At 42.4% G+C, this 27,774-nt stretch overlaps 1 protein-coding gene across 2 annotated transcripts in view; it reads left to right on the forward strand.

Moving 5' to 3' along the window:
* The first annotated feature begins 2,991 nt into the window (after positions 1-2,991).
* LOC147619692 (putative uncharacterized protein YDL057W) overlaps positions 2,992-27,774 on the forward strand; it is a 42,355-nt gene continuing 17,572 nt past the window's right edge. For both annotated transcript variants that reach the window (XM_086773386.1, XM_086773387.1), the window contains exons 1-6: positions 2,992-3,212; positions 3,293-3,414; positions 6,357-6,439; positions 6,531-6,652; positions 6,756-6,920; positions 7,025-7,118. In XM_086773386.1, the coding sequence (XP_086629512.1) occupies positions 3,050-3,212; positions 3,293-3,414; positions 6,357-6,439; positions 6,531-6,652; positions 6,756-6,920; positions 7,025-7,118 (749 nt within the window). In that variant the 5' untranslated portion in view covers positions 2,992-3,049. The remainder of the gene's footprint in view (positions 3,213-3,292; positions 3,415-6,356; positions 6,440-6,530; positions 6,653-6,755; positions 6,921-7,024; positions 7,119-27,774) is intronic.

Genomic DNA, 27,774 nt, shown 5'->3' on the forward strand with positions numbered 1-27,774 from the left:
AGGGAATCTAGGAATAAGTCACAAATATTTACATTTCATCCAACTAAGCATGTTTCTGGTCTTTTTTCGAGAAATCCTTTTCCCATTCACAGAGTGTACTTAAGATTCTATTTCTCGAGATTCTAGACGTATATTCCAAAAGTTAAATATGTTCGTTATCCCTCTTTGTAATTAAAAATTTATCTATGTTTTCTCGATGCACCCCTATGAATATTTTCACATTCTTTTCTCTATTTTTCCAAAATAAAATATCATGAAAATCCTTTTTTTAGCATAAAATATTTATGCACACATACTAATTCATTTTTATCTAAATGAATTATATTCATAATCCCATTTAAAAATTAGAGAAGAATTGTACATAACCTTCTCGTAATTTCTAAAATGAATAATTCTCAAAACTCCACTTTTGGCATAAAATTTATTATGCATAAATATAAATTTATTTTTTAATGATAAAAATTTTACCATAGTTTTCTCGTATTTTCTATGAAATGAGAATGCTCAAAATTCTACTTTTAATATAAAAATTAGTTTATGCATAAACCTTCATTTTCTAATGATTGATAAAATTTTGCCATAGCTTCCCCGTATTTTCTATGAAATGAGAATACTAAAAATTTCACTTTTAGCATAAAATTTATTATGCATAAATTTAAATTCATTTTCTAACGATAAATTTTTTGCCATAGCTTCCCCACATTTTCTATGAAATGAAAATACTCAAAATTTCACTTTTAGTATAAAATTTATTATGCATAAATTTAAATTCATTTTCTAATGATAAAAATTTTACCATAGCTTCCTCACATTTTATATGAAATGAAAATACTCAAAATTTCACTTTTAGCATAAATTTATTTTCTACTGATAAAATTTTTGCCATAGCTTCCCCACATTTTCTATGAATTGAGAATGCTCAAAATTACACTTTTAGCATAAAATTTAATTTATGCATGAACCTTTTCTAATGATAAAATTTTTACCATAGCTTCCATTTACTATGAAATGAGAATGCTCAAAATTACACTTTAAATATAAAAAATAGTTTATGCATAAACCTAAGCATAAGCATAAACATTACTTCATCTAAACAACAACATAAATCAAGAAAGGCATGGTTTTTAAGAGGAAACCCATAAAATAAAATGCTTCCCAAGCATGAGAGAGGTTGGGAAGAAGATTAACATTAAAAAAGAGAGTAAGCATCATTGTTTAGGCTTACCCTTGGTTTGCTTGATTCTTTACCTTGCAAGAAGTTGTGTAGCCCTCAAAGAAGAGGCTTGGCCACCAAGAGAAGAGGGTAATATTCAAGAGAAGAAGAGGTTTAGTAAAGCACCAAAGCTTCACAATGGAGAGGCAAGAAAGAGGGAAGAAGAAAATACACTAAAATAAAAATTACACTAGCATGGAAATACTATAAGATGAAAATACAAAGGAATGGGGCTCTATTTATAGGTGAGGGAGGCCACCAACCAAGCCTAACTGGGATCTATTTATAGCCTAACTGGGATCTAGAGGCTTCCACCAGCTTCAGTTTGATCTAATTTGGAAAAGTTTTAGACTAGTCATGCCCAGTTTTTTATTTAGTTTGGAAGAGGAGAGATGAGAGATAAAATATCTAGCCACTTTATGTTTTTTTTAAAATAAAAAAATGCCCCTTTGATGTGATTTCTAGGCGCCTCCTTGATGAGGGGATTTCCCTCTCCTGAGGTGTCACAAGGTCTCCCAAAAGTCTCCTTTAAATATCTGAAACTCACGATTATTGCATCTTCACCTCATGTGAGCCTTTCTTTACTATTTTTTTGTGGATAATTTTATTTTTTCTTATTTTTCTTTATTTTTTTTTCAACCTTAAGGGATAAGGATATCACATTTTTAAATTCAAAATAATTTAATAAGACTTAGAACTTTGAACTAGGACTCCTTGGTTCACCCATTGTCCAAATCTACTAATGCAACTTAGAAATTTTTGATTAAAATTTTGTTTCAGGGGATCACTTCCTATTGATTGGAAGAAAATACTTATCCAAAAATATTTCAATTTTTGTTACCTCTCTCTAGACCAAAACATGGGTCAAACAAGATCTTTTTCCATTCTGAAGGGGGGATAATTAAAAGAGACTAAAGGGGAGGTTTTTACATCTTTACATTATCAAAAAGCAGCTTTGAACCATTGAGCTTAGCATTTTGATTCCTTTTTTTTAACAAATTGAGCTACCTAAACCATGAGAGGAGTCACCACCAACCATTATAACATCATCATATATTGCATCTTTAGTGATTGGAGGATTGTATGCATTGTGCATTGTGGTTTGATTACGTTTCCGTTTTAACTTTTTATGGATCTAGGCTCAATAGTTGAGCTTTTTGGTTGGGTGTGGAGTTGGTTCAAGTACGTCCTCAAGGAGGAGGCCTTTCAAAAGGTTTGATTATTCAATAATAAAGCAAGCACCTTTAACCTAAAGGTTACGAGATAAAAGAATGCATTCAATGAGCATTCATACTTTTAGGCTAGTTACAAAGCCTACCCATGGCCATGTCAACTTGGCCTTCCCAGCTTTTAAAGAATTGCCAAAATCACCACAATTGGCTTGGGCCACTGCAATCAGCGCATGCTGTGAACAAAGAATAATGCTGAGCTATGGGACAATCCATTTAGTGAAAGGGTTTATTTATTTATTTTTTGGGTGAAGAAGACACTTTTTTTTCTAGCACAACTTGCCCAAGCTTGCCACCGCTTCGATCGCCATTGTTGGTCTTCTTTGCAGTTTCAGTTTTCTTCCCATTCACTTGTGGACCATTGTGCTTCTCTGCTTTATCTTTGTGCTGAAACTTCTCAAAATGTGTAGATCGAGAAGACTGAGGAATATGAGAATATGTCACTATAGTGTCCCTTGGAAATCATGACCTACTCTCAAGTAACCTTTACCCACGGCACTCACTAACTGGGGTCAGCAAGACACTTTTTCCTTCACTTGGGGACAAGAATCGAACCACGTGGGCGAAAAGTTCACACAAGGATGCTTACCAGCCAGTAAAATCGGGCATGACGAGCCAGTGGGCTCTTTCGCTTGCTTCCGGGTCGTCCCTACGAAACTCCCACACTGCCCACAGTAGTCTCTGTTTTGGCAGTCTGTGTTTTGGTGCCGGAGAAGCTTCGCCCTTAAGCTTTTCACGAGTCAGGATGGCTACTCCTCATCATCCCGCAGGTAGGGCAGGCGGTACGTGCGCACTCCCACTTGTGGGGTATGTGCAAGAGCCTTATTCTATGGTTTTGCTTGTTGTTCAGGACATGTTGCTAGGAAGAAGGTCATGATCTCCAATCCTTCCGGAGAGAAGATGGTTGGCGTCTTGGATGACACCGGCTCACAAGATGTCATCGTTCTCTGCCATGGTTTCCGATCCTCGAAGGTGCTTTTACAAATGTTACATTTGCATGGCTGAATTTCAACCTCTACCAAAACTTTGAATTGCTGATGTGTAAGGTAGCTGTTATTAATTATAAGCAATTTCTTGTGAGGCAAAGGTACATTATGCGTAGTCATGTTAAAATACAAAGTCATCCATAAAGGAAAATGATATGAAGTTTGCATTGAGAAGTCTATGGACATAGTGCAAGTAAAGGCATCAAATTGATCTGCATTTTGCATATACCATCGATCCAATAATCTGGCTCGGTAGTCATTGACTGCATTGTGATGGAAGGTATATCCTTTTTGGGTAGGCATTAGATGCTTAAGCCTTCCACATGCTTTTGTGCTTCTAAGGCGCCTTTTCTCAAAAGTAATCATGTGTGATCTCTGAGAGCTATTGTCTTCATAGTTTGGTGAGTTATTGAAGTCACCACATAAAAAAGCATTTGTGATCCGAGGATATGCTTGCTTTCATTAGGGATGTGCCTCTTCATTTGTACCTCTTCAAGCCCTATTTAACAAGGCCTTGTGGATGACTACCATGAGGTTATAAATTGCACATTCTTATAAGGTGAATTTGGGCATGTTCCTGGATTCATCTAGGTATATATATATATAGGCCGTGTGTCTCAATGCAAACGACATAGCTTTCCGCTCTAAGCATCTTACTTTTCAATGTTAAGTTTTTTTATCATGTCTTAAATCACTAATAGGCTTAGAAGTCCTCACAAGACTTCCTCGGCTGATCAATTATCTTCCACCTTGTAAACCTCTGCTCGTCGACTCTTCCTGGGGCTACTGAGAGCTGATCGACTGCTGAAAACAGCCCCTCAAGGCTGGTCGATTTGCTCCGTGAGCCAGACAGGTAGAAGATGGAGTTACAGAGTTGTCCCAGGCTGGTGTGGGAATGCTATGGGCTGTCCATGGTTATCCTGCATGTGCTCTAAGCCGAGAAAGCTCTCTTGTTCTGAGAAGGGACATCAAATTCATCAAATTCAGCATATGTTTTGCTTTTGTTTTCATCTTGTACTCGTAGCTAGTGGAGAATCCATGGGCACCCGCAAGGTTGTATTTGAAGCACTCCTTTTTGGTAATCTAACCATAAATGGGGGGGGGGGGGGTGTCGGTCCATCATCTCGCCCCTAGTGTGGTGTATTGCATAGATTGTTGCTTTGTGGATTTCCGCAAAGTGTTCGATACGGTTCCTCGAGAGTGGCTCTTTTAGAGACTCATGACACTGGCAGTACCTACAGAGATGATGTGGGGAATTTATGCTCTTTATGAGCGTGCGGCATCCAGGGTCAGTTGCCCAGGAGGTATGTCTGCAGACTTTGCTAGCACCATTGGCGTGAAGCAAGGATGCCCACTATCTCCCACCCTCTTCGGGCTATACATCGACGAGGTAGCAGACTATATTCAGCGAGGAGGTGGAGTCGGCGGGCACATCTCGGACACACAGGTACATATTATGCTATATGCTGATGACATTATCCTGATTTCAGAGACACAGGAGGGACTACAGAAGCATCTAGCGGCTCTAGAGCTTTTCTGCAGAGACAGAGGCCTCACAGTGAACCTTGGGAAAACCAAGGTTACGATCTTCCATACATCGCCAGCAATAAGGAGGAGATCTGTTTTTATGTTTGAGGGCAGCCAAGTAGAGGTCTCTACATCTTATGTATATTTGGGGATTACATTCACCAGCAGAGCCGGGCGATTCTCTATGACGCAGGCAGCCCATGATCGACTCACCCGAGCCTATGCAGCCTTGGCTATGCTAAAGAGACAGAGCCATTAGGCACATTTCCAAGAGCCCCGTACAAAAGGGTGGCTTTTTGACACTTTAGTCACTCCAGCCCTGATGTACGCAGCCCCAGTTTGGACACCAGGCTTGGCAGCCTCCACATGGAGCCAGATAGAGCGCCCACAGGTCATAATGCTATCCCGGATGGTTTGTAGTAAGCCATCCATTCCCCATGACATTGTGAGAGCAGAGTTTGCTGCACCACTGATGCTAGTAGAGGCACTCTTTCAGACAGTATGTTTCTTGCACAGACTCAGTGACATGCCGGTGGACCGACTCCCGCGCATTGCTTTTGAGGCATCCAGGCAGCTTGCAGAGTCAGGGGACAGTCGCTCATGGTATACAGAGGTAGTCCAGTGGCTCCAGAGTTTTGGGTATGATATCTTTCCGAACCCATCCAGCTTCATGATTAGGGTTAGTGCTTTCAGTAGCTTTATCCTTCCCTTTATCTAACTTCTGGTTTTGTTGATCATTTTCATTCTGCTAGGACCCTTTCAGAGATTTTCCCTTCTGATTTTCAGCAGATTGTTTACGAGTAATCTGACCATCTCCTTCCTTTCCCTCTTTCCGTGATCCATGAAGTCCTAGGATAGGGACACATGTATGTGGGGTTGCTTGGAGTTGCCATCAGTCTCTGATAGAGGTACGCTGGAGGGGGTGCGATCAGCAGATTGTCCTGCTCAATGGGAGGGAGCAATTCTGAAAGTCTGTTCTTAGCCCACTCCACTTGTGGACTTTCCCCACTCCACTTGCTGCTTCCACATCTGATCCTCCCCCACCACTTCCACGAAACTTCTTCACAGCAGCAACATCATGCTAGCCACTTCATTGAGTCATCCTGTAGGTCCCCCCAAGACAGTGCAGATGACATCTCCTCTATGCCCTTCCAACCAACCTGAAGCCCAGTCTTCCCCATGCCTCAAAGAGCAGGTACCCTAAAGGAGAAGGACAAGCACAAGTACAATCAAGATCCCCACAAATATTTCCGTGAGAGATGTAGTAATGTCTGTGAAGAGCCAAGAGTGGCCCATAAGGCCAAACGTAGTACAATATGGATAAAGTGTTAAGCATTCATAATATTCTACCAGTAAACCAGTGTCAAATGTGAGAGTTGACGGCTTTTCTGTATCTGGCAGGAAAGCACAACACTTACAAGTTTAGCATCAACATTGGTGGAGAAAGGCCTTACTCCTTTAAGATTTGATTTTTCTGGTAATGGGTAGGTGGTTATGAAGCAACTCATATTTATTGCTTTTTATTGAAGTCTTTGTAGGATCATAGGTCAGTATATGATTTAGTTTTCACGGCAGGGAAAGTGAAGGAGAGTTTCAATATGGGAATTACTGGAAGGAAGTGGAAGATCTCCGATCAGTAGTACTTCATTTGATAGCACAAGGACTCAGGGTAAAGGCTCTCATTGGCCATAGCAAAGGTGGTTCACCTTAAGCCATTTTGAGGTCCTTTTTAAGGCTGTTTAGCTAACTCAAACTAGATTAAGTCTCGTTAAGTGCTCTAATCCAAGTTTGCTTTTGCAGGTGGAAATGTGGTGCTGTTATATGCATCCAAGTACAGTGATGTGGGTACTGTAGTAAATCTGAGTGGCCGCTTTAACCTTCAGAGAGGTGTGAAAGAGCGCTTGGGAGAGAATGGTCTCCAAATGATTGAAAAGCAAGGCTACGTGGAGGTGAAAGACAAAAATGGTATTCAGATGATCTTGCAGATTCGGCATTTTGACTCTTGGTTATTACTTCACTGTTTGACTTCACTATTTGAAGTACTGAATATGATCTTCTTTGCTACACAGGTAATGTGGAGTACTGTGTTACTGAGAAAAGTTTGAGAGAGCGCCTGAATACAGATATGAAATCAGCAATTTTGTCCATACCTAAAGACTGCCGGTAGGTTTATTGTTTTAAAGCTCATGCAATGTTAATTGAGGCAGTCAAAATGCGGGTTTAGATGAAGAAATCAATCTATTTTCATGCGAACACAAGTAAAGCAAGAAGCTCTAAAGGGTCTAGTGATGCTTTGGGACCAGCATGAGGTTACAGTCATATTGTGGGTGCACCCTATTTGTGCCAAGTATTTTGCTTAAAATTTTGTGTGTTGTGGGTGGGGGAAGGAGTGGGAGGAAGGGGGGTGGTTGTGTATGTGAACACCCCTTATATCTGGATAAGATAAAGTGTGTACTAGTTTATTAGTGTATGTGATTTATGTGAGTCAAAAGATAAGGTTTGCAACCTGTAAAAGCATGTACTTGGTGTACTTCAAATATATCAAGCTAATCAATCTACATTGAGTCCTGCAATCTTCTCTCTCGAGAATTGAGTTTCTCCAACTTTCTCTTTCTGTCTCTGCACACACCCACTATCTATGGAGCTCTTTGTTCCTCCACAGCTCCAGCTTCTCTCACCCACCTGTGGGCTGATCACCAACATGGTATCAGAGCTGGCTACAGGTGAGCGGCGCTGGAGCTTCTGCATCTGATGAATAGGACACTGCTCTACCTGTTTTGCTACACCCCATCGAGCGCCTGCATCACCAAGTCATTGTCGCCGTTGCTCACTCGGCCCTGGACGATCCTACCACTGCCAATACTGTGCGTTGCTCTCCTTCATCACCGGCACTCCATTTTCAAACGTTGTCAACTACTGCACATGTCAACTATCGTCACCTCTGTGGCGTCCTCTCCAGCATAGCTGCACTGTAACTGTGCAAATCCCATCTTCTGTCACTGCTGTTCGATTGCCGCTAGCCGCCTGCACCTATTGCTGAGGTCAGCACACCATCCACAACAGCCTTGTCCACCTACTTACGTTGTCCTCTGAGCTGCTCCATTGGCCACCTGCATAGCCTTTGTTGGACTGCCTTGCCAACTGCCTTCGCCAGCAGCAAGCTAGCTGCTCCCATCTACAAGCCTTTGCGCCGTGTTGCCCTGCTCCACCATTGGGCGGCTCTATTGGCCCGAGGTCAACAACGCTCAGTGCTTCTCCATCTGTGAGCTCGTGCATCAGCCATGCGTCACTCCCATAATCCTTTTTTTTGTGGCTTGAGAAAACCCTAAGGGTTAACCCTTAAGATCATTTTTTAAGGTGTAAAAAGGCTCTATTAAGTGTGAGTCCTCTAGAGCCACCCCTACCCCCACCACCAGATCCCCGCCCCACCACCTCCACTTTCTTCACAAAGTGCATGGTCCTCAAGGCCATTCGTAGACTACGTAATGGGCGAGCCCAGGATCATGAGGGACTCATTGTCGAGTACATCTCGCATGTCAATGATGCCTTGGCGCCCCTACTAGCCTACGTGTTCAATAGAGACCATTGTGAAGGATTTCCACCCTCTTGGTCCACCAACACTATCACCCCCATCCTCAAAGCCAGAGATCCACTTGATCCTAATAATTACAGGACGATCATGATTGGCCACATATTGGCCAAACTCTATGGATCGGTGCTAGAGGTGGAGCTCACTTCATTTGCAGGGAGACATGGATGTAGAGCCTCAGGATAGGCAGGCTTTTGGAGGAGCTACTCTACCCCTGACCACATCTTTACCCTCCGTGCCATCATCGAGGAGGGTAGAGCACGACATATGAGGATTTACTGCTGCTTTGTGGATTTCCGCAAAGCTTTTGATACTATACCCCAATCCCGCCTCCTACACCATCTACAGGAGATAGGAGTCCCATCTGACATGGTTTGGAGCATCATCGCCCTCTATGAGTCCGTTTGTCGCCGGATGAGTGAGAGCCCCAAGAGGCACATTGCAAGAGATTTCCAGCACTATTGGGGTGAAACAGGGCTGCCCTCTATCACCCACTCTTTTTGGCCTCTTTCATGAGATCTCGAGCTTCATTGTGGATTAGGTGGGGCTGGTCCCACACTGGCAGGCATATTGATCCCCATACTACTTTATTCAGCCAAGGGGTTTCAGAGACAGTTGGATGCCTTACAGGACTTCTGCACTTAGCGGGACACCTCTTCAATACTTCCCGGCCCTTCACATCCAAATTGAGCTTCACATACAAAGGGGATCCTGTGGAGATTCGCTATCCTATGTCTACCTTGGTGTCACTTTCAGTGGCCCATGCTTCACCATGCTTTCCACAACACATGCTAGAGTGACACGGGGATATGCAGCCTCGAGCTTACTTGAGCGGCAATGCTTCCAGGCACATTTCCAGGAGCCCAAGATGGAGGGTTGGCTTTTCGACACCCTCGTCACACCAGCCTTGTTGTATGGAGTAGCCTTCTGGGGGAAAATTCAAAATTTATCCAGTGAGGATTGGCGGTGAGTTGAGAGGCCCTAGGTCATGATGCTCTCATGTATGATCCGTAGCAAACCGTCAGTCCCACACCAGATTATCCAGGTAGAGTTTGCCGTAGTCCCAACGGTAGTGGATGCACTCTTCCAAATAGTCACATACCTCCATCGCATCAGTCACATGGATCCCCAAAGGCACCCGAGGCTTGCCCTGGAGTCCTTGAGAAAGCTAGCACTTGAGGGCCACTCTGGAGTGTGGTAAGCCGCCTTAGTTTCCACTTGGTTCTCAATATATGGGCTCTGCATGGACCACCTACCACCCCACCTTCAGTACAGTTTGGACTCTTCTTTTCTCTAACTCTCTCATGAGGACCCCAACTGGGTTATCCGGTTAGATCTTCTCAGCCTCTACACCCATTGCACATGGATCACACCTTAGGAGCTCCCAACGAAGATGCAGTTCTACCGAGATCACTCCCTCACACTCACTGAGGATGGATTCATCTATCAGCCTGGTTACATGAGTGTTCACATGTCCCATGCCATGCGGATTGCGATTGGCCAGATACGGGCTTCATCCCACCACCTCAGAGTGGAGATAGGTAGAGCTGAGCGTGTCTTCAAAGCTGGGGAGCTCATACGAAGATCCAGAGAGGAGAGGACCTGTTGATTATGCCAGACAGAGGTTGAGACAAAGGAGCATTCCATATGCCGCTACCCAGTATACTATAAGATCTGCGGAAGGTTTCACTGTCTGTTTCGTGAGGGATTTGGTCCACTCTCCATGATCATTGACTTCCTGGACCAATGTTGCCTAGGGATTTTCTTGCTTGAGCTCTACAGACACAGGGACCCTTTCTTGAGCCCCAGCCACCCCAACCCCTCCCTCGCCAGCCAACCATCGCCAGTTTCTTCCGGACCCAGGAGGTGGAGGACACCCATATAGTGGATCTTGTGGACCCACTTTGGGCTGCTTCCGACCCGCCTTGACCGAGAGGACTTACCTCGGACTAGGGCAAAGTGGTATACGATCTACTAAAGGCTGATGCTCTTCTCATGTTTCTATGTTTCTGGTATTCCATGATGAGTTTCCATGGACAATTTGGTATCACCCCAGTGAGATAGCTATGTTTTTGTTTCTATTTTATTTTCCATTCCATGATGAGATGTTACATGCGGAATCTCTGAGAGTCTTCTTTCAGCCCTAAACACCACTTAGAACATGCTAATGCAAAAACGTAGACAGAAGGTGTAAGCCCAGCGGGGCGTGCAATGACAGACTTAACCACGTGTCCAAGAGATGAAAATATAAAGAGAGGGGGGAGAGAAAAGGGAATGGGAATCTTGCACAGTATACCACATTGAGCGGGGAACAGGCCCCGCTCTCTTTCAGGAATTTATTCAGGAACAATCCACGGGCACGCTGGCCAGGATCAATACAATCAATGAATACAAAACAAACAAATATGTCGATGTAGGATATCCAAGTCGATGTTGATGTCGACGCACAAGATCTCTGATGTGGAGCACACCACGGGGATGACCCACAAGTAACTCTCACCGGGCTAGTACTAGATCCAATATCCAAATCCAATGAATCCAAGTCCAAGTCCAAGTCCAAATCCAAGTCCAGATCTAAGTCCAAGTCTAAATCCAATGAATCCAAATCCAAATCCAAGTCTAGGTCTAGATCCAAGTCCAAATCCAAGTTCTGATCCAAATCCAAGTTTGGATCCAAATCCAAGTCCAAGTTCCATGTTCATGTCCAAGCTTCATGCCCAACCTATATGTCCAAGTTCCATGTTTATGTCCAAGCTTCATGTTCCATGTCCAAGCTCTATGTCCAAGTCCAAGAAACACTTGCTCATCCCATGAGTAATCTCCACAACTCCTATAGCCTTGTCCATGAAGAAAACCATGGAAAAGCTCTTTCTCGCAATAAAATTGATATAAAACCTGTTTTAATGGTTTTGGGGCAATAAAAACATCCAAAAAGCAACTTTTAGGGTTTTTGGAGCAGTTTTAGGGTATCTAAAATTTTTAGAGTTTTTGAAATTTTTGTCCGTACATGCGTCCGTATTGCCCATGCATATGCCCATACAAATCTAGGATGTTGGAGAAGGTGTTGATGGCGAAGAACAAGCTCTTCATGATCATAATGATGTCCACACATACTCCACGATCTCCTTCAATCTTCAATGATCTTGTTCATGGTACTACAAGAGAAGTCCAATCCTTTTTATACTTGTGAGAGACCTTTCTTTTTGCCAAAAAGCCTTCATGCTTTTGCTTTGCCTTTTTATGCTTTGCTTTTCTCTTTTTACTTTTATTAATAAAATATTACTCAACTTTTGGTGCTTTGCTTTTCTAGCTTTACGGCCTTGCTTTTTGGCTTTAGAGCCGCTTTTTGAGAAAGTGCCTTTTAGCTTTTTGGTCCGGTTGAGTCTCCTCTTTCCAATGGTGCCCTTAGCTCGTAGTCAACCCTGTTTGACTTTTTGCTTTTTCTTGCTTTATGACCAAGAATGGTGCTTTTTCTTAATCAATCCTTATAGACCCTGTCCCCATGTCTTCTTCCACCTGTCTGGTGTCTGGGCATGGATTTCATCATGTGAAATAGAGCTAGGAGGGCCAAATAGTTACAGAAGGGAGAGTAGAGAGAGAGAGAGAGATGGCTGGAAATTCAGTATTTCATATGGTACAAAAAGGTACATAATCCCTTGCAGCCATGGGTTGCCTTCTAGAAAAGATGAACAAACCCTAACCCTAGTCTATGTCTAGACCCAACTCAACAAGGAGTTGAATGAGTAAAACAATGAGCAAAACCTTTCTTTTATAGGCCTTGGACAGCCAGAGATCTGGCCGACTGCTGGTCCTAGCTGACTGGACCCAAACACAATAAATGCCAACTCCGACCTGCCAGATGCAGCCGACATAGTCTTTTCTTGTTCTGCCTTAGGGCTTCATACCTGTGCACTTTCTTGTACCCTGGACCTATACACCTTCATATGGGACTGAACCAAGGTTTAGCCTTGCTGAGCCTGATGCTCTGTGAAACCGGCCTCTGGTAGAAACCAAAGTGCGGTAGACTAGCAGTCACCCAATCCAATTGTAGTCCAGACAATTAATCAAATAAACAGGAGCTAGAGTGCTCCAAAACAAGAAAGAAAACGACACCTGTTGGCCCCAAAGCTTGGCGCCCCTTTCGGTATTTCTTTATTCAATTTCAATAGAAAGATTTAGATGATTACAACATGGCCATCCATGGCTTGTATGTCTACAGGTCCAATCTGCCAATCCTCAAGACCTCTTAGCATAGAGGTTACACAGCCTTGTGTCCCAAGAACACCACACTGTTATCACCTCTAATCTGCTAAGTCTGTACATCCATGAGGCTTTGAATAAGCATCTGACTGAACCATGCACATAGCCATAATCTCAGCCATGAAAATCAGTCCACAAACTTATCCAAAACAGCCCACAAACTTGTCCTGTTTTCACCCTCTGAACTGCCAAACCCTTCCTCTCACAAAGGGCTAGAGAGAACCACTCTAGAGCAGTCTTGAGTTAGTGAAAAGAGAGACTTCAAAAGACATCACCTGCAGTTCCACTTGCTCACAAAGAAAGAGAAACTTACAGTCTTGATGTCGGTTTCCACAAGGAAGAAAAGACTCGAGGAAAAGCCCCGAACTGTCTTGTCCTCTTGTCTTGCAGCCGGAAGAGGGAGAAAACTTGTGAGAGAACCTGCTGTCCAGCCTTGTGTTCCCTTCTCACAATTCACACTTCCCAACTGACAACCACTTCTTGCCAAAAGCAAAGGAGAGAGAAGAAAGCTTCTGTAGGCGACTGTTTTCTCTGCAGCACAACAGTCGGCTATCCTCCCAAAGACCCAAGAAAGAGAAAGACAGTATGGCCTGTGTCTCTGCCCTGTAGCGCATCACAGCAGCCAGTTTCAGTCCCTTAAAAGCATGCGTGGAGGAGTGCTAGGCTGTCCCTGTAGTCTCAGCAAATCAGCCCGCCTGCAGCCTTTCCAAAAAGCCTCCTGTGGTCAGCAGCGCAGAGTTCTCAGCTTCAGAAGTTTCCCACGCCTGCAGCCAGCACCGCCTGTCTACTGTCTCTCTAAAAGCATGCAGCCAGACCGTATGCGTTTTTCCTCTTTCAAAAACTCCCACGCCTGCCAATCCACACTTCAGCCAGCCTCACTCTTTCCAAAAGCAAGAGAGAGAAAAAAGGGACAGAGGCGTGTGTGGGCTGAAGCTGAACCAGGCAAAAGGGACAGTCGGCTGCTTACAGAAGGTGGGCGGCTGCAACCAGAGGGCAGCATTGACATTTATGGATTAAAGGAGGCAAGACTGCTGGCCGACTAGCAGTCGGCCAGTTCCCTCAAGCATGCCAAAGGCCTATAAATAGCCCAAGATGCTCATAGTTCTAGCATTCAACCCTCTAGGGGTTTGGGTCATTAGGAGTCCCATAGGGGGACAGGATTTTGGGTGTTATCACCTTTTCTTCAAGGCAGCCTAAGGCTGTAGACAAGTACCTTTTTGTACTATATGAAATATACTGAATTTTCCAGCACATCTCTCTCTCTCTCTCTACTCTCTCTCTATATCTGCGTTTATGCATCAGCATGTTCTCAGTGGTGTTTAGGGCTGAAAGAAGACTCCCAGAGCTTCCGCGTGTTACAATTTGTCAAGCCAAAGGGCATGACCAAGAACTCATATAGCCCAAAGGTGGTCCGAAATGTTGTCTTATGCACATCCTCGGGTCTAATGCGTATCTGATGATACCCGCTTTTCAAGTCTACCCGACTAAAGACTGTGGAGCCCTGTAAGCGGTCCAATATGTCATCGATCCTCGGAATAGGGAATCGATTCTTGATGGTGTTCTTGTTTAGCGCCTTGTAGTCAATACACATGTGCCAAGAACCATCTTTCTTTTGCACTAAGAGCACAGGTGAGCAAAAGGGTGACGAGCTAGGTTGAATCGACCCCTTTTTCAACAACTCTTGTATCTGGCTCATAATTTCCTCTTGTTGGGCTGCTCTAACACGGTACGACGGTCTATTTAGTGGGGTACTTCCTAGAATAAGATCAATAGCATGATCTTCTGGCCTTTTCGGAGGAAGTTCTCCTGGCAATGATTTGGAAAAACAATCCTGGTACTCACCTAGGAAACTAGTCTTGTCTTTATCTAACATAGACAAATTAGATTTAGACTCATTATCTTTTGCATCCTTTACAAAAACCAAGTATGCAAAAAGATGCTTTTTCATTACTGATGAAATGGCCGAAGCCTATACAATAGGAACAGATTCCCCTTTAAGCTTTACATCCAAAATATGCTCTTTCCCTCTATGAGTCAAAATAATCTTCCTGTTGTACGTATCCACCACTGCATGTACTCTATGGTACCATGGCATACCCAACAAAACATCACACCCATTAAGTGGCATGATAAAGAACTCTTCACTGTCCACATAACCCTGCACATGAAGCCTCAGCTTCCCAATAATAGGGATAACGGGTGGTTCTGCATACCCAAGACAAGCCATAGTAGCCTCATACAAAGGCCCCATCTCCTCTGCGCGGATCCTCAATCTGCCAGCCAAATTTGGTGAGATAAAGTTGGCTCTAGCAACTGTGTCAAAGAAAATCAAGGCATTCTGATCTCACTTTGCCCCATGCCCTGCACAACTCAGTCTCTTCACCACTTGGCTATTCCCCAACAAGATCAGGAACTAACCCTGCAGAAGGCTTTGGTTTCTTAGACTGGGGAAAAGGTAAGCAAACCCTAACCCTAGTATATGTCTAGACCCAACTCAACAAGGAGTTGAATGAGTAAAACAATGAGCAAAACTTGCGTTTTATAGGCCTTGGACAGCCAGAGATTTGGGCGACTGGACCCAAACACAATAAATGCCAACTCCAACCTGCCTGATGCAGCCAACACAGTCTTTTCTTGTTCTCCATGCAGCCGACAGGTCCTTGAGTCCACTCGAGTCCATCCCTTGCCTAAACTTGCACTCCATGCTCCAAAACATCTGGTTCTAGTGAGTCTTTATCATGTTGCCTTCAGGATTAGCCCCTGAGATTAGCATGTACATGTGTGTGCACATGACATGAGATATGCCTTGGACACTATTGTATCACTTTGGTCTCCTAGGCCTACTGGGTCTTTAGTAGACACTTAATATATTTTTCTTTTTTTCTACAAGAGGGTGTTCACATGGGGAAGAAAGGCAACCATTTTTTGGCTTTATGCATTTATTTTGGACTTCACTAAATGCCCTTGCAACATCAGCACATGCTTCTACACCAACACGAGCTTCTACATCGTCACTGTCATCATCCATGCTCGGGCCCCAACACGCACTACCTTGGAAGCGTTGCCGCAAAAAGGGCAGCATCATTGGCGTCAAAGGGGGAATCTACCTCGAAATTTTATGCGTGTAATTTTTATGTATGTGTATCAAGGGTTCTCTACCCAGGATGTCCCCCAAAATGTGAAAAATAATCTGTGTGTGTGCTTTTCTCTTATATGTTTATAATGCTCCTTAATTCCTTGTCAATCTTGTTTTGAGTCAGGTGGGGTAGTTCTGGAGGCTGAAGAATCTTATGTGTGGTCAAGCTCTATTTGCAGGCTTGGCAGTGATCTGTTGTATCATGCCAAATATGGCCATTGTGATCTTTTGCATCACGTGGTACCAATGAGCCCAAATCACCATAAGTATCAAGGCTATTCTTGATAACTCCACCCTCACTCCAAATGGAGATTTATTGGGTATTTCGAAGTTCCGTGTGTGTAACCAACTTATGTGTACCCACGTGTATGTGTACCCTCCTATATCCGTGAGTGAAGCGCCCCCAAAAAGAGCCAAGTATGTATATCCAGCCTATGTGTGTGTGTAAACTTATTCATGTATATGTGTGTGTGAACACCTGTTTAGGTGTGAACACTCCTTGTATCTGGATAAGATAAGTGTGTGCCATGTGGCACTTGTTTATTAGTGTATGTGCTTTATGTGAGTCAAAAGATAAGGTTTGCTACCTATAAAAGCATGTACTTGGTGTACTTCAAATATATCAAGCTAATCAATCTACATTGAGTCATGCAATCTTCTCTCTCTAGAGCATTGACTACATAGTGAGTTGCATATGACTAGGATTAGCTTTTCATTTCAGTTTTTCTTTCCGTGATACTCAAGACATGGACTTGTTGTATACAGATTTGTCTCATAGGCCAATCTGGCCTTCCGTAAACGTTAATATATCTTTTCTTTCTTTCTTTCTTTCTCCGCACACACCCACTATCTATGGAGCAACAAGCTCTTTGATCCTCCATAGCTCCTACTATGAGGAAAAACTAAAAATAGTGGAAAAACAAATCGAGATGAGACTGATCTAATTGTTGTAGGTGATGGCAATCATGTAAAGATTTTCTCAACGATTGACGGAAATACTGATACTTGTCAATCGAGGTCAACTGGAAAACTAGTCGATTACGAGCAATCCAAACTATCCAAAGAGCCTAAAATTGCATACATTGGAAAAATGGAGCCATATGGGCAAATCTCTGCTCATATCTATCAAATATCCAAAAATGTTGAGAGAAACATGCACTTGGAAATCTGGCATTCCAGCATCTAGATAAATGAAGCAGGAAATCCTGTGCGTCAAGGCAACGACACCACAAGTGATAAATGGTCTCATTCAAGCAAGAACATCTTGGACAATGAGCAGAAGCAATCTTTCTTTTTGCCAAATGCTACCAACAAGTACTCCTGCAATGCATTGCCAAAAGAAGACTCTCTATTTGAGAGGTAACTTGCTTTTCCATAGCCTCTTCAAAATTTTTTTTCCACCATATTGGTGGCTTATTCTTATTCCATAGCATATTTCCATGCTCTGAAAACCATGGTGGTGGTATAATTAATCGGATCCTTGTTGCTGTGATCCATGAAAAAGGAAATTTCATGGAAACAGAAGGCTCCTCTCTATGGAATATCCAATCTTCTAGTCTATCCTGGCCAAGGTCCGGTATGACATTCTGGAAGGGTTGTAATTGTGTTTGGATTTTTTGCCATGTAGGCCTGTAATGCATACCCAAATCCCATCTTTGTTGAGCTTGTTGGAAAGATAGAACATGTCCCTCAGGGGATATGACATCTTGCACAATGCATATGCCTTTGATAGATAGAAAATAAGCTGATCTAGGAGCTGTAATCGCCAATGGAGTAGCAAAAGCAATACTCCAATGTATGTTTTATTGCTTGAATGAATTTCTTGTCTGAGGAGGTCTTCCAGACCAATGAACATATTGCAATATTGCTTTCCAATTAGCAATCAGCCGGATTGTGTACGGGCAGCTAGGAATCTTGCCTTGGACATGTCCAAATAGTTTGTCCGAGTAGTGTAGCTTCCATTTACCAAAGGACCAAGTTTGATAGGACATTGAGTGTTGCATGCGCGGAAGCCTTGTTATATTGATCCATAGCCTTAAGCTTGATTAAGAACAAGATGCTGAATAAACATGATTCAATCCGCTGGTTTTATAAAGCATGTTCTTTTGGATTAACCTTATACAAGCCTGCACCTACTCTTGGGCACTGATGACGTGAGTAGGGATGTCATAGCTTATTGTCCACGCTATGCATGATAGAGTTGATGAACCTACACTTCATAGTCGGACAGACATTGGAGTTAATGGTTGCACTTTTGAGTCGAAGTCTTTTTTTTAAAGTTTAGCTTAATGTTTGGTTTTGGTTCTTAAGTGCTTTAGGTCTAGAGTTTACAGTTCTCTGTTTTGCTATTTTATGTTGTTGTTTAGTATCTCACCTCAAAAGGTTTAAGTTCTTATTAAGAAGAAGTGTGTATGCTTGTGTGTGTGTGTGTGTGTGTGTGTGTGTGTGTGTGTGTGTGTGTGTGTCTAGTGTGTGTGTGTGTGTGTGTGTTGATTGGTGTGTGAGAGAGGAGGCCGCCGAAGACCTGCTCGACTGCTCTCGACTTGCTCCCTTGCTCTGTCGACCTGCTCGTCTGCTCCCTCATCCTGTTCGCCTGCTCGTGTGAGAGCACATGTGGTGAGGCGATTGTCCCAAGACTGTATCGGCCCTGTAGCCTATACTGTGTCAGCCCTGCAGTAATCTACGCGACCTTCTGAGGCTACCCTGATGCTCTTTTTTCTCATCGCCTATCTGCTCTTTTTCATCTCTTCCTCGACCTGAGTGCGTGTATAGGAGTGAGTGTGTGTGTGCGTATGTGCTGTGCCTCGCTACAGGTCTATTTTTCCCCTTCTGTATAAGTCGCTTCAGCTCTCTGTTTTTCCCCTTCTGTATAAGTCGCTTCAGCTCTCCGTTTTTCCTCTCCTTGTAAGATTGCATTCCAATAGTGCTGTTCCCTCTTTTTTCCTGATCTGTGTCTTCCTTCTGAATCGATTGGTCTCGATGGCAGAATCAAGCAAGTATTATGTCAAGAGAGCTCTTTCTCCTGAACCTAAAAGACAATCAAGGGAATCTCTGCCCCCCATAGCTCCTTCATCTGAAGATGCTTCCTATGTGTTTGACATGTTGAATGAGGATTTTCAACAAAGTAGAAGAGAATGGACACTACCTGCTCCGGAACTCACTTACAAGATGAAGTTACCTTCTCTTGTGCATCCTCTGAAGAAGCTCTCTCAAACTGCAGTCATCATCTTTTTTCCAGGTAAAATACCCTCGGCTAATGATGTGGGACAATGGGTGAATTCTCTCCTAGGTGGATGCTATGTAGAAGGAGTCTATTTTGCCTCCAGAGGATTTTATGAAGTTCATCTCTTGGATGTATTGACAAAACAAAAGATGCTGGAAATGTCCCCTTTATTTTTTGGTCGTCAAATGGTGCACGTCATGCCCTGGTCTCCTAACAAGGATTATCAGAATCTCATCAAACATCACTGCCCTGTATGGGTTGAAGTTGTTGATTTCCCAGATTATATGAGAACAGAGCTTCCAGGCTTAGCGATGACTTTGGGACAAGTGATTTGTCCCCCTCGTCCCACAGGTAACAAAAATCGTTTTTGCATTTTATGGGATACTGATAGACCAACCCCCTCTTCTATTGCAGTTGAGATTGAGGGTGTTAATTTGGGAAAGAAATATTTCACTTTGAAATGGAGCATTTTTGCCGGAGCTTGTTTCTCTTGTCACAAGTTCGGGCATCTAGCTTCGGAGTGTCCCTCAATCCTTCATCCGCCTCCTCCAGCTGCCATTCCTCCACCATCTAATAAAGGAGGTCAAAAGACTTATGTGGAAAAGATTGAAGCTAAAGGAGCAAAGCCTTCACTTCCTACAGGGAACCAAGCCAATTTAGCCCAAAATAAGGATAAAGGAAAAAGCAAGCTAGTGGAAAATATTTCATCTTCTCACGAGGGTTGGCAGAATGCAAAGAAGACGGTGCCTCTCAAACAAAGACCTCTCCAATCTCGCAATTGGGATGCTTCTGCTCCATCTCCTGGCCAACCTTCTACCTCTTCGGACAGCCCCATCTCAAAAGCATGGGTCAATGCAGTTAAGAAGGGTATTCCACTTTGTGAAGAAGATGATTTAGTCAGGGAATTGGATTTTGAGGGTCAGCAAGACCCTGTGGCAATGGCAGAGGCTTGATGCCTCCCTTTCTCTTTGAGGATTGCTCATCTCTTGTACATATTTTCATGCGTACTTCTCTTAAATGTTTTTCTTATAATATACAAGGCCTCTGTAATCAGCACAAATGGAGACTCCTATGGCATTATATAAACAATACTCATCCTGATGTGGTGTGTCTGCAAGAGCATAATCAGCATTCTTTTGCTGGCCAGCATGGGTTCTTTTCAGGCTATGATATATTTTATGCAGGATCTGGACATTTCTCTGGGCTGTGCATTTTAGCCAGACATGATCTGCAGCCATGTGTAGCATTTAATGATCCTTATGGCCGATGGATGATTATCCAATGCATGATCAATGGAGAGATTTTTGAAATAGGCTCCTTGTATGCTTATCAAATTTCAGCTTCCAGAGCTCAAATGTGGGACTCCATTAACCAATATCCTTGGTCTTCAAATGCTCTACTTTGTGGTGATTTTAATAATTCCCCTCACTGGAAAGACAATACCACACATAAATCCCATATGATTCCCTCTGAAATCCAGCGATGGGAACATATGAATTCTTCTCTTCATACTGCAGATTTATGGACAGCAATTCACCCTTCGGTTTTGGGATTCACATATCATCATAATGCTTTTACAGAATATTGGGCCAGGCTTGATAGATGGTATCTTATTCATGCTCAGCAATATGATGATTATACATGTCAAATGTGGACTGATTATTCTCAACAACTATCTGATCATACTCCACTCTGGCTCAACCTTTCTTTTGGTATGCCTCTGGACGACATTCAGCTCTCTTTAGTCAGACACTTGCAGGTTAATCAATTATATCTTTCTCATGAAAAATTCCAGCAAATGATCAGATTGGCTTGTAAGCCATTGTTAGCTCATGCTCGGGAGGATCTGGATTTTGCTTGGAACTCCTTTGTACATCGTATTCAAAATGTCATTAAGGAGTATGGAAGATGGTACATGGCAGAAACTAGACAGCATATCCAGTGGGCAAAATCATACAAGCAGTCCTTGGTACAGATTAGCCATCAAAGGTCTCTTTCTGCTTCTGAACAGAATTCATTGTCTTGTGCTTCTTCCATAATTGATGCTAATGATAAACGCAAGATTTCCAAATGGCAGACAAGGGCTAGAGTTAAACCTATGCTGGATAAGGGCTGCTCCTCGAAATCTTTTTTTCGAAATTTACACACGTACAGACAAAGTCAATCTATCATGAGAGTCAGGAAATCGGATGGTCTTTGGACCCAGTCTCTATCTCAGTTAGAAAAACAATGCCTGGATCATTTTCGGCTTCTTTTTTCTCTACCATCTTCTTCTACATCTCAGGGTGCATTGGCTCGGAGCAAATTTATTGAGCTTGTTTCTCCTATTGTTTCTTTGCAAAAAGCTTCAATGCTGGAAATGTCCTTTTTGGATACAGAATTGGATGAAGCCCTCAAGCATTTGGGTAAACATAAATCCCCAGGTTGGGATGGTTTGACAGTTGAATTTTTTGTAGCCTTCTGGGCTGAATTGAAGGGTCCAATCTTGAAGCTCGTTAATGTAGCCTGGCAGCATCAACATCTTCCCTCAGCTTGGAAACATGGTCTGGTTAAGCTTCTGCCCAAAAAACCTCTGTGTGAAACAATGGATGACTGGAGGCCTATTTGCTAAAATGCTGGTACACCGGATAAAGGATATCCTTCATGATGGACTTCATCCCAGGCAATATGGTTTTGTTCCAAGAAGGCATATACATGATAATATCTCCAACACTCTCATTGCAATGGAATATGCAAAATACTCTGCTCAAGATGTCTTGGTCGTGCAGGTGGATGTGGCAAAGGCATTTGATACGGTGCAGTGGGATTATGTTTCTCAAATCATGTCTAAACTTGGTTTTGGGCCAAAGCTAGTTAATGTCATATACTGGCTTTACTCAGATTCCACTGCTCAATGCTTTATAGGGAAACATTTATCTGAGTCTTGGACTCTAGAACGATCAGTTTGACAGGGATGCCCTCTCAGTGCTCTGTTCTATGATATTGCTTCGCATCCTTTGCTTCTTTACATGGATCATCTGGTTCATACTAGACAGTTAGAGGGGCTTCAGATTTCTGGTTCACGGCCTTTCATTGCACAGGCTTATGCAGATGATTCATTCTTCATGCCAAAGAACAGTCCTGTGGAGCTTCGTCTATTGATGGATACTCTTTCAGATTTTGGGTTGGCAGCTGGTTTAAAGATTAATTTTCAGAAATCGAAACTTTTACCTCTCAAGCATTGTGATTGGCATGCTATCCTGTGGCCTGGGCAGATTATTTATCCGGAAAGCATAGTAAGACACTTGGGCTATCCCATTGGCTGGAAAATCAGAAATAAGCAACAAATATCTTGGGTGCTAAACAAAATTAAGGACAAATTAGAATATTGGAAGATCTCCACTTGGCCATTACATGTACGGCTTCGAATTGTTCAGTCCATTGTTCTGGCTTATGTCCAATTCTACCTTCCTCTATTACATTGGTCATCTCGAGATCTTTCTTCTTTTATGTCTCAAGCCATCGAAATTTTTTGGAAAACTAAGCTTCATAAAAAAGTTTTAAGGCTGCTCAAAATGGACCTGCTTTGCTCGCCAAAAATGCATGGTGGTTTGAATATTATAAACATCAAATTTCATGTGCTGGCAAGAAAGATCACTATGCTCAAAACCTTCTTTCAGCAAGAACAGCCTTGGTCTATCATGTTGGCTATTCTGTGTGGTCGTATGCGCACAAATGCTTATGGTCGCTGGTTGGTTGATCCATCGGAAGTAGTGCTTGGCAAATTTCAAGGTAAAATCCCTGGTTGTCCATTTTCTACTTCCTTGATTCAGGATTGGAAGAAAGTGCTCTCCCGCATCAAATGGTCTCCCCATCCTGCTTCTATAGCTTCCTCGCTTCGAATGGAAAGCATACATTGGAGTGCTGTTTTTTACTCTCCCCTTGCTGTACAACAACCAATCAGAGCTTACAATCTTATGAAATTGGGCATCCGCTTCATCGATGATGTAGTGGATACTACAGGGCAAATTCTTTCTTTTCCGGCAGCTTGCCAACAATACAATCTTGGGATGCATCATAGATCTATATGGAAAGTTATTGCAGATCTCTTACACCCTTTCATTCCGATTCCAACATTGGATGTAAGAGACAGGCTTCAAGATTGGCATCTTCAGTCTTCAGGCTCAAGATTATCCTCTCAATCTTTGCATCAGTTGACTTCTATACAGGCTTATCGATTGATATTACCTCCTCCATGGATTGCTCAACATGCTAATTCTCTTTGGCATCTGGATAAGTCTTTAGCTTGGTGGAAAGCAAAACTGACTTTGATATGGAAGTTGAAAATGCCACTGAAACAGAGACTCTTTCTCTGGAGATGCATTGTTGGTATTTTTCCAGTGGGAGTGAAATTGGCTCAAAGAAGGATTGCCTCTCCTTTTTGTCCAAGATGTCATCATACTACTGAGAGTGTTCCGCATTTATTGTGGTCTTGTTCATGTTCCAGAATCCTTCTAGACAAGATCTCCTATTTTTTATCTCTCAGATTTCCTGCACACAGATTCTACAAGTTTTTCTGGATGTTTGGCACCTTATCAGCTTCATTGTCACAGTATTCTCTTTTCTTCCATTGGATCAGATATTGGGCCTTGTGGACCCTCTGGCTACAGCGAAATTATACATATCTGAATTCACCCCTTCAGCAGCCTTATGAGTTCTTCCGAGCCTCGTTGCGGCAGTCTTTATATGATGCCGTGCATGAGGGAGATTTGGATGTTTCTTGTGTCCAGCTTTTCTTTTACTGTTTCTGATAGATAGGGCATAGGCTCTTTTCTTGAGCACTGCCCTGCTCTTGCATAGAACTTTTTTACTGCTGTTTTTTGAGTTCTAGGGTTTAGACATCCTCCTGATGCCTAACCCTTTTGTACATTCATGATATAATGCAATTTCAACTAGTTTTACCAAAAAAAAAAAGTGTGTGTGTGTGTCTGCATTGGATATTACCAAAAAAAAGTGTGTGTGTGTGTGTGTTAAAAAATAAAAATAAACTTTCTTTCATTCATGTAATTGTTTTGTTTTGTTTTCTTGTTTCTTGTTTCTTGTTTTTTGTTTTTTGTTTTTTTTGTTTTTTTTGTTTTTTTTGTTTTTTTTTTGTTTTTTGTATTTTGTTTTTTTTTTTGGGTTTTTTTTTTGTTTTGTTTTTTTCTAGTTTGGTTTGGTTTTGTTTTGTTTTATTTTTTTGTCTGTTTGTTTGTTTGTTTGTTTTTGGTTAATGTCTTAATTAAAAGTCTTCGTTTAATATTATCTTTTGATTTCCTCTCCTTAGTAGCTAGGTTTGTTACTTTATTTATTTTTTATCTTTCAAATGCTTTTTTGTCTTTGTCCTTCTTCACTATTATTTCTTTCTCAAATCTCTCAATTTGTAAGTTCAAATTTTTCTGACCTTATGAAGGTATATGATTAAGACAGAGGAGAGAGAAGAAGAGAGATAGGTGGTGTTACGGTTTTCTTTATTATATGGTACAAAAGATGACTGTATGTCTGTACATGATCTAGGCCCTTGGTCTACTCCCAAAGGGGTGACCTCTGGCCCCTTCTACATGCTAGATGCTGACTTCTACTTCTTAGAATACTGAATGTGCTTGATGAAATGCAAAATGATGGTTGCATGCTTTTATATGTGCCTGAGGTGCTGGTCCGCCAGCTATAGTGTTGGCGGCCTGTTGCTTGGACAAATAATCATAAAACATTCTCCTAAATGCTGCGCTTTTATTCAATGTTTTGCCCACACCTGATGGTCTGCACTTTGGCGCCTGGCTGTGTGCTGCCTGCCTGGCTGCCGATAGGTCATCCAGACCCTCCATCATGATGATGTTGGAGATGGTGATGGTGATGCTGATGATGATGATACTGATGCTGATGCTGATGATGCTACTGTTGTCTATTTGTTGTCCTAAGTGATGTCCTAGTCAGGGATTATGTTGTTCATGCTGAAGATTAGCCATGGCAGTGGGCACAGGCGTGCACGTGACATTGAGACCACCATACAACTTGGGTGAGCAGATTCTTTCAAATCTCAGAAGGCACAATGCTTTTTGATGATATTTTGTTTGCCAAAAAACCTCCATGGTTTTTGACATAAAGCTAGAAATCTGTTGTTTTGACCATATCAAAAGCAGCAAGAAGAACTGAATGTAAGCCATAAGAATGAACTGCACAATTCTAAGTCGTACATAAAGAGGCCAAGTTGATAAGTGCCAGTAATCCAATTTGGCTTGCATCCTCTACATGACCCAATCAGTAGCAATTCGATGAGATATTTCAGCCTAGAGAATATCCGAGGTGTCGAACAATGTCAATGGGCTGAATAATTTGTCCTAGCTATAAAAAGCTGTGCCAATCCATCTCCTTCAAAAGGTGTAATTTTGATTTTTTGAAATTTATGAGCAGGCCTGCCGCCTCTCTTAAGAGCTCAAGAGCTTGCATAAGTACTTTAAGATCATTTGGTGTGTTCTTAGGGAAGAAAAAAGTGGTCAGCATAAGCTTGAGCAACCAAAGCACACCCATTTGGTAATTGCAACCCATGTAACTGCCCATTATTAGTGAGTTTATCCATGTAGAGCAGCAAAGGATGAGTGGCAATTGCATACAATAAAGCATATCAAATTAATGGGTCGCTAATCAAATAAATTTTGACATAGCTGTTTTTTGGGCACCAGTTTGATGAGCCCCTCTTGCCAAGAGGATGGCATAATTCCTTGCAACCATGATTGATTGATCATAAGCAACAAGGGTTGCCAAATATTTCCCGAAATTGGAGAAAGAATTCAATAGTCAAACCATCCCAACTTGGAAATTTTGATTGGCCCAAAGATATACACTGGCAAAGTACTTGAAAAAAAAAACATGAAACAAGTCATCAACAATGCATGGAAGATGCACCAACTTAAACTAATATGCACACCGCATGGGAAGGCAAAAGAGAGATAGAGATGCTTTCAAAAACCAAGGCCACGTCACATAACAAGGCAAGGCTCAAAAAAATTGCCAAAGATACATATCCAAAGTCCATCGCAAATGCCAAAGTAAACAAAAGCACACAAAAAGCAAAATAGATGACCCAAATGGTCAACTACAGTCATAGTAGCATAGTGCATCCAAAGCCATCGATGCAAAGTCAAAAAGGGAAGGTGCTCACTAGTTGTAAGGGCACTCCCCAGCTAGAGGATCCACCATATTATCGCCCTACTGTTGTCGGCTAGAGCCAACACCAATCACCCTCTCCTAATGCACAAGGATAGGTGACACAGTCTCTCAGTCCCCTCTCGTCACTGTCAAGCGCCATGCACATCCGTCGAGTAGCAAGGCGTGATCTAAGAACGGGAGCAGTCCCACATCCTAACTCCAAGACTGTGCCTCGAGGCTGGAAGAACAGAAGCTCCAAGTAGCACCCCACAAAAGTGGACCTCATCTCCAAGGCACCACACAAATTTGAAGTGTCTGCGCTCATAGCTCAACTGCCAGCAGGCATGTGATGATACGCCAAAGTATCCAAGGGTCTCATGTGGAGACTCTGAAAAAGCGGTGTGCTATCCGAGACATACAGGGGAGGATCCATACCAAGTCGATGCACAAAGAACAACATAGATGTCGAGCAATGAAAGAAGAGTCATTCATGTTGATAAGGTTGTTTGATCAAAACAAGCATTAATTTATATTCCTATCATTTTAAAGAATCATTACAACAGGCAAAGTAACAAACCTCGGTCCTCATGCTGACAATATCTACATAACTGTAAGGCGAGTGATGAACCACAGTTACTCGGTGCCAAATCTCCAAGCCAGAAACTCAACAATATCTATCAATCAACCCAATCCCCAAACCTACCAAACAAAGCAACACTACCAAACTCTATTTGCAATTCAAGCAACAGTCAAGAAAAGATAAATGAAGAATAGTTTCTCAATAGCAATACCCGAAGAAGATGCAACAATCAAGAGCCATTAGGAGTGCAATAGTGAAGAAGAAGCCAATTCATGGCCGTACGTACTGTGATCCTTTGTCAACATGTCCCAAGGAGGAGTGCGTGCACCACCACCATGTACACCAAATGGAAGATGAAGAAAAACCAAATCCCTGCCTAAGAGACAGGTCTACCTTTCTTCTCTGCCCGTACACCCACACCAACATGCTCTAGAACATGTTCATGGATCTCTATGTAGACTGGGTTCTTGAGACCCAGAGAGAAATCCCTCCCAATGGCAATATAGTCCCCTTGAACCACCATACATCTATGATCTCGATGATCTATGATCTCAGCCTTGAGCAACTAACCCATTGGGAGGTGGAGGCAAAAACACAAAAGAAATAGTTCTTTTTAATACGATGACACCTCAACCAACATTTACTTAAAACACCCACACAAAACACCCAATGTAAGAGCGAAGTGCAACACGCAAGTAAAAGAACTAGCTATTCCAAGAAAGCAAAACCATCCATAATTAGGAATAAACTGACTCATATCATTGTTCATGCTAACTCATTCTCGTCATCACTCTCCTTGATGGCCTCCTTATCCTTGTTCTTTGCAGTGCGTTCTTAAAGCACAAACAGCACCACAACCAAACATAA

The sequence above is a fragment of the Cibotium barometz genome, chromosome 33, assembly GCF_041138505.1.
Source record: "Cibotium barometz isolate CiBa-2024 chromosome 33, ASM4113850v1, whole genome shotgun sequence".
Lineage (NCBI taxonomy): Eukaryota > Viridiplantae > Streptophyta > Polypodiopsida > Cyatheales > Cibotiaceae > Cibotium > Cibotium barometz.